The following is a 7,315-nucleotide window of genomic DNA, read 5'->3' as shown; positions in this document are numbered from 1 at the left end:
GTTTGTTTTTTTTTTTAAAGCACTACCTAACAAATAACTAACAGTGGGACACATGACCATGTAGCAGCTTAGGCTAAGTTAGCTGAGAGCTCTGTCTCATCTCCCTCCCTTCACACATGATCACCAGTGCTCTAGTGACAAGAGAAGTCATCTCAGACAGGTTTGTTGTAACACTCCACGCTACAAGAATGACTCAGGAGCCATCCAGATCAACTCTGCTGTTCCAGTATCTCATAGCTTTTACCATTGTTCTCTAATGCAGTCTGTTCACCGGTGTATGAAAAGATCCTAAAGCTCTGCCAGCCACAATCTCCCAACTCCCTGCAGAACCATCCCCTATTTTGTCTCCATAAAGGGAAGTCTGACTTTTACCTCAACATTGATGATCTTTTACAAACACGTTCAGAGTTCATAGACCAACTGCATGTTGATGTTCTTGGTCTGATATGGTAAACAAATCGCAGAAAATAGCTTCTGTTCATGCCCAGAGGATTTTTTTCTCATTGAAAAAAGAACAAATAGGACTACAGCAAATCACCTGTGCCTACAAAGATGTCAGGTTGTGGTGGTTTAAGCTCTGCTTTATGCACTCCAGCCAGCTTAAAAGTGCTTACAGCTATTTAATAAAAAATAAATCCCACCCAAAAAAAACCCCAAAAAACCCAACAAAACAACAAAAAAAAATCAAAAATTTATTCCACTCATTGTTACTGCAGGTATTAACCAAAGTCAGAAGATTCACAGAAGTAGAGTGTAATAAGATGTTTATTAAAAGTGCTTTCAGTTATGTTAAGAGCTATAGTCCAATACCCATTTAAAAAAAGGCATCTAATTAAAAAATATTAGCTTTAAACCATTCTGATCACTGTAATTACAGACACATGACCCACAGTGTTCTATGAAATGTTACACCAGCTTTGTTGATTGTGACACAGTAATCTTCAAGTCCAGGATCCACAGTGTCTAGTGTAGTGGAAGAACTGCTGGGAGTTCCAGAAGAGACACCTGCAGGTACCTGGAATAGAAATGAAGTGACTACAGATATTGGTTTCAGATTTGTCAGCTGAACTATCACCTGATTGTGCAATACACTGGAGAAGAGAAGCATTATCCTGCAACATTGCAGACAAAGCTGTTATCCAATGCATCTGCATACTTACGGATTAATCACTTTTTTGGTCAGAGGAGTTTTCTCCTCAAGGGGCTAATGGAAGTTTCTGTTTCAGAACTAGAAGCTGACAACTATGAGAGAGCTACAGCAGTCACAGCCCAAGCTGGAAAACCAGAGTTATTCTGTGCTTACAGCTATCCAAGACACTGGCATACTGGTTACTTACTTTGGGTGCTTATACTTCTGCTTAATAGCTTGCAGCTGGCAATGGGATGCATCAAGGCATGCTTTGTGCAGGTCAGTCAGGCAAGGCGCTATCTCACTTAATGAATATCCAGTAAATGCAGTAAGTGGTTTTGGCTGGTCGGATGAGAAAAAACAGTGTTACTCTACTGAAGCCAGCAGTCATCTAGAAGATGGGTTTCACACAGAAGCAGAAACTCTTTTCACTACATCAGAGCTCACTCTAGATTCTTTAAGCATGAAAAAGATTCAATTGTATTATGCCATCAGTTTCACTCTACGTCTTCCTTGGTGCCATGAAGTCTGACAAGCTCCTTCTACTCTAAGCATATGCATCCATTACATCTCTTCTGGATCTTACTCTGTACTAAAGCTACTCCTCCAACATACCGCTGGAAGGTCTACCAAGGCTTGTGGTAAAGCAGCCACAATTACATAGCAGTCTAATCACTCAAGTAGACAGATTCAGTTCTCCCCTTCCTCCCAGAAAGACCCTGAATTGTATCTGGAGCTGTAGTTTTGGACATTTGTGAGGCCTTTGGTACAGCCTTGATGTAAGTGAGCAAGACAGTTACATCCCTTCCATTTCACAGAAAAGGCATGATATTTCAGGTTTCCTTAACAGTCATTTATCAGGTAGTCTCATTAACTCAAGAACAGCTACTCATCCTAGGATTTCAGCCTTCAGAACAATATACTTGTAGCTGCTACTCCTCCTTCTCAGCTCAGTTCTAACAATAACAAAATGCTTGAGCTATTTATTAACGCACAGTTGTTGTTCTTACCCAGAAAGATCTGTTCACTGTATAGTTTGCTAAACAGTAGGCTGCTGCAGCAATTTGTGAAGGAAGGTACTTCAGAAGAGGATCAACTTGAAGGAGACTCAGCTCTGCAAGATACTAAACAACAAAACCCAAGCTTTTCAAAAAGAATCAACCTAGTTGGTACAATCAGTTCAATACAGCAAGTATTAAAGTTCGGCAATGGTCTCAGTATGAAGCACAAAAGCATAAACTATGTATTTAATGAGAAGAATAAGCATTCCAGTCCTGTTGATCTTACAGAAGATCCTTTATCATGTTTCAGTGGGGACAGAAAGACCACATTTTGCCAAAGCCTAACCCATCTACTCTAATCTGAAGTTCTGGTTCATTGGATCTGACTTGATTTTAAAGGTACAGACTCAGAAAAGTCAAGTTTCATAAAACTGACAGACACACTCTTCCCATCTGCTAAGGCTCTTGTTTATATAGGTAGACCCCACCTGGACATCAGGGATAAATGGATAGCTCTAAGAAGCACAATATGGGCTCTGTTGGAGAAGAGTCATTGTACAATCCTATACCCTTTGCAGAGAAGCAGATGGTCAGATGTTTTATGGTAATTTTGCTGTTTCTAAGCATGGTTGCCTACTCCAGGCAACTGCTATGCAGGTATATTCTGTGTCATTGTGCAGCAATACGCAGGAGCATCAAATCCAGGACAGACTTGCTACAAAGGAACTGCTGAAAAAACCACCAGATTTTTACCACCTAATTGCCTGGTCAGTGAATTATCCCTGACCAGACAAGACAGACCAAACCCAGGATTTCCACGAGGCATCTATCCAGAAGTCTCAGCACACAAGCCACCGCTATGAAACATGCAGTTTTAGGCCTGTTGCAGAGACAGCTTCATGAAATGCAAGTAGTACTCCTTTAAGAATCACTTCTTCCCCCTCAGTCCCAGAAGGCAGATAGTCCATACCCTTGCAAAGTTCTCTGTCCTCATACAGATTCCATGCCTCTGAATATACTGAAGGAGGAACTGGTTGATGGTCGGGGCTGTTAGGTCAAAACCCAGCACTTTGAGAAGCAAGTGTTCCATTCTTAGCAGCTGCTTCTTTGTGTAGGTATCATCTGTTATATAGACAAATTCATCCACATCTGGTGGGTAGATCTCTTCATACTTCCTGAAAAAGGGATATAGAAGCCAGATTTTTCAGCTTTGAAGTTATAGTAAAAGAAATCTTTGTGCTGGACCCACATCATGACATTACTAAAAATTGTGCAAAGCTCTAACTTTACTTGTTCCTCCAGGCTAGCTAACAATTTAGTTTCAAACCTGGGCAAATATGCTTAGAGGAACTCTGAGTAATCAGTCTAGATAGACATACACTCACATTGTTAGCTCTTACCAGCAAGCTTTCAGTGGGGAACTCTCAGTAACTCACAGTACACTCCAGACACTCCTGCACCCCTAAGCTATGTTGCTTACTCTGTCTAGTTAGAGCAGTTAAAGGCCAACTGTAGATTGCAACTGAGTCCATTACAGCCTTACAGGCTAGCAGTTTAACACCGTACTGCTTCTGCTCCTGTGGTAATGCTTACAAGCTTTCCCCACTACAGTTCTTCACATTCAACATTAAATGTTTAATTTTAATTGTACTAAAGGAGCCTATGTTGCTAATCTTGAGACACCATGAAAAGCTACCTACTAATTCAAATTACACTGCAAGACTAAGCCCAAAAATAGGCTTCAGATCACCAAGATTTCAGAAGATGAAACACTTACGCAGCCAGAAGAATTGCCGCCGTTCCTACAAGCTGTAACTTCCCTCTGAGAACAGACATGCAGGAAAGAAACCTGTCCAGGAAGTTCACTGCCAAGTACAAAGTCTCTGTCCGAAGTTTATACTCTTCCCCTACTTCTACCAGCCAGTCTACCAGGATAGCACGCATTCCTGTTGTGATATCTGGCTGCTTCTTCATGTAGTAGGGCTTGGGCCTAAATCTTAGCTGTTTGGAAAGAGTTGAAGAACCAGGATGATCACTCTGAAGAGAACCATGGATGCCTGAGCTGATGAATATTCTTTATACTTACACTAAAGGAGCAGAGGTTGTCCCACTCTTAATAACTATAAGTACTAACTACAATTATTGTGCTAGTGGTAATCATGCCCAGCTAGTGGCATCTCTAGAAAGTAGTATTTCTACACTGAAGAGACAGATTGAAGCTCCAGTGTTAGCAGGAGAATAGTAAAACACTTCCTGCACTGTGGACAGCCTTTGGCATCAGTTGAGCCATTCAGAAGGAGCTGAAAATGAACCAATCAGATTTTCCCCATTCTTCCCATCAGGAGACTGCACTTCACTGCTCTGCCACAGGAAGGTAGGAAAAAGTACTGCTGTAGCCAGAGAGCTATCAGTGAGATCACATCAAACTTTTTAGCACTTTTTCAGCATTCTACTCCCATTTGCAAGAAGCCTTCATATCTAACAGTCAAAAGATGCTCCCATCAGGAATTAACAGGGATGCATTAATCCTTAAAGAACTTATCACTGACTACATGCTGCCTTAAGAAATTACTTTTACTATTACTTTCTCTTCTTTGTAGTTCAGTGGCAGCCTTGGATCTTTGCAATATTGCAGCCTACCACAGATACCTATAAGCTTCTCACAGCAACTTACTTCAGCCTCTCGGAGGTACTGATGAATGTCTTCTGCATACTCTCCCACGGCCAGAGTTACAACATCTTCCATCTGATCCTGTGGCTGGGATTGGAAGGATGTGTCCACTACCATAGGAGAGCCTAACAGGTAATAGGAAGCAGCAAGACATTTGTATAATTAATCTCTTGACTTTCTCTTGCTAATTTTAGCTCAGAAGTGTTGCCCCTCATGTAGACACAATCCAAGTTAGCTTCTAGTGTTATTTATTGTAACATAAGCTACTCACTAGCTTGCAATTCACAACTCATAACCAGCTTACATGTGGCTGTGCTATGGACACCATCTGAGTAGTAACAGGAGTTACCTGAACTCAGATCCAGCAGCCGGTGAATACTGGATGTCATTGCACTGGTATCCAGTTCACAGTGGCTTAATTCCAGCTCTTCAGACACTTGGCAGCTGTAGTTTTCTTTATTTTCTGGGTCATCTATGTAGATAGCAAAACCTTGCTTTGATGCAGCACTGACCATGCAGTTGGGCACTTCATCTTTTCTAGATGAAGGGATGGTGTTTTCAAAGCCAGAGAAGCGCTTGATAACAGCAGCACCCTGAAGCAGAGCACACAGTAATGCTGTGGGAGGGCAACTCAGGAGGAAAACAGAGTGTGTCACTTGTTTGCAAAAAGAAAATCACTTTCCTTGTGTAACAGACACCAATAACAAAAGTTCATGGGAAAAGTCACCAACTACATTTGATGCCTCTGAAGTTGGTGCCACTTGTTGCTGTCTTGCTGTGACAGACTCCTCACAGAAAGAATTAAGAGTAGTAAAAGTCAGGAAACCAGTGGAGCAGCATCATATTCAGTGCCTCCCACCAAGGAGAACGTGGGTGCTGCTCAGTTCCAATGGGGCTAGGAAGTGCAGTCTGCACATTCAGCTCTGGCAAGGAGCAGTTGCAAGTGCAGCAAGTTAACAAAAGTGCTCAAGCACTGCCACAGATTTAGGAAGGACTGCACCAGCAGGAAGGCATTTCAAATAGAGTTTGAGTATCAAACTGAAGTCTGAATTTTTGAGCTTAAGCATTTCAACCCCAAGAACTACATGTGACCAGGCTACAATCCTTCACACCATCTTCTGCCAGTAAGCCACGAGCAAGAGTTAGGGGCTTTACACAGCCAAAACCAAGAAGAGTTTTTGTACCCATACTAGCTGCTATTTCAGGTCAGAATAGAAACATCCCTGCCCCACCAGCAGACTACAAGGGGCTCAAGGGACAGAAAGGCAGAAAAACGACATGTCATTAACTTGAACTTCTTGAAGGCTCTGGCACCCTGAACTGAGCACGGCTAGCCACACACCAATGAGAGCTTTGGGTCAGTGGACAGCCCTTCCTTAAACCATCCCCTACACTGTAGAGGGTAAGCGGTCGAGTAGTATCCCTTCCTTCCAGGATGAATTATTTACGCACAGTACTTCCACGGGGAGACACCCGCAGGTTAGGACTGCGCGGTTACTAACAGGGTTTCTCGGGAAACTCACGCATAAGAACTGGAGTCCGAGTCACCTTCTCACCCCGCCACGCCGGGCCTTTGCCGGCAGCCTCGCGGCAGGTGCGTGCACCGCTCATGCCCGCGGCTGCCAGCCCAGGGCCGCGGAGCTCGGCCGGGCTCTGCGGGCAGGGGGGCGGCAGTGCTGCCGGCAGCGGGGCTCACCTGGCCGCTGGGCCGCTGCTGCTGCCCGTTCTCCGTCAGCACCCCCAGCACGGCCCGGCCGCCGCTGCTGCGGAGGGCAGCGGGGCAGGACTCCCGCCGCCCCGCACGGCTCTTCTCTCTGGTGCGATGCATCGCCCCGACGTCGGTACCTTTCGGAGGAGCGGAAAAATCCACAGAAATAAAACGCAGTCGTGGGGAGAAAGAAAATAATAAAAAATCCTTCGAGCGACCACAAATGAGCCCCTAGCAACCCCTTCCCCCCCGCCCGCCCCGCAGGATAATGGGTGGCCCACCGCGCTGCTCGGCTCCGCTCGCCACCAGCCCACGGAAGGGATCGGCCGCCCTGCGCCGCCCAGGCCGCCCGCCGGCCCTCGGTAGGCGCGGCCGCTGGAGGCGGTGGCTGTTGCCCGCGGCCGGTTGGGAGCCCGGCGGCTCAACCCCCGGCGCGCCGCCCCGCCGGCCCCGCCGGCCGCGGGTCGCCATGGTGACCTCGGCAGGGCCCGGCCCCGCGCAGCGCCCGCGGAGCGCCGGCTGCCAGGGCCGCCCGGGCCCGCTGCGCTCCGAACGCGCGGAGCGCAAGGATGGGTTGTGCAAGCGACAGCAGCGGCTCTGTGGGAACAGCTGGGCTCGGACTTTGATAAAGTCTGATCTCTCTTTGATAAAGGACGCGCAAAAAAAGAAGCTTTTAGTTCGTTTAAGGGTGGGTTTGACTCCCGTGGTAAGTCCAAGCCGAGGGACAGCTAGGTGCCGGCCTGGCACGACTGTCGCATGGCTAAGCAGCGCTCAGCTGCCAACACGGGAAACACAGCGGTCGATTC

The 7,315-nt window shown here is 46.0% G+C and overlaps 1 protein-coding gene across 1 annotated transcript; it reads right to left on the bottom strand.

Annotated features, from left to right (window-relative positions):
* Window positions 1–747: 747 nt before the first annotated feature.
* Window positions 748–6,995, bottom strand: CCNA1 (cyclin A1). Its single transcript, XM_068182027.1, has 9 exons — window positions 6,791–6,995; window positions 6,498–6,646; window positions 5,151–5,394; window positions 4,805–4,926; window positions 3,908–4,131; window positions 3,101–3,305; window positions 2,140–2,253; window positions 1,338–1,471; window positions 748–1,015 (listed from the first exon to the last, which is right to left on the bottom strand). Exons 1-9 carry the CDS (start codon window positions 6,978–6,980, stop codon window positions 964–966), a joined length of 1,434 nt encoding a protein of 477 aa, XP_068038128.1. The 5' UTR covers window positions 6,981–6,995; the 3' UTR covers window positions 748–963.
* Between the last annotated feature and the right edge of the window lie 320 nt (window positions 6,996–7,315).

Source organism: Anomalospiza imberbis, chromosome 2 (assembly GCF_031753505.1).
Source record: "Anomalospiza imberbis isolate Cuckoo-Finch-1a 21T00152 chromosome 2, ASM3175350v1, whole genome shotgun sequence".
NCBI lineage: Eukaryota > Metazoa > Chordata > Aves > Passeriformes > Viduidae > Anomalospiza > Anomalospiza imberbis.
The sequence above is the reverse complement of the archived record's forward strand: the minus strand, read 5'-3'. Positions and strand labels throughout refer to the sequence as shown.

What these genes read in the sequence shown, in the direction of transcription:
- CCNA1 (XM_068182027.1), bottom strand. Translation starts at nt 6,980, where the DNA reads ATGGCGACCCGCGGCCGGCGGGGCCGGCGGGGCGGCGCGCCGGGGGTT. An exon ending in GCGGCAATTCTTCTGGCTGC is followed by an intron (nt 3,306 to 3,907) that starts GTAAGTGTTTCA and finishes TCCCTTTTTCAG; the next exon opens with GAAGTATGAAGAGATCTACC. An exon ending in CAGAAGTATAAGCACCCAAA is followed by an intron (nt 1,016 to 1,337) that starts GTAAGTAACCAG and finishes TTTCTATTCCAG; the next exon opens with GTACCTGCAGGTGTCTCTTC.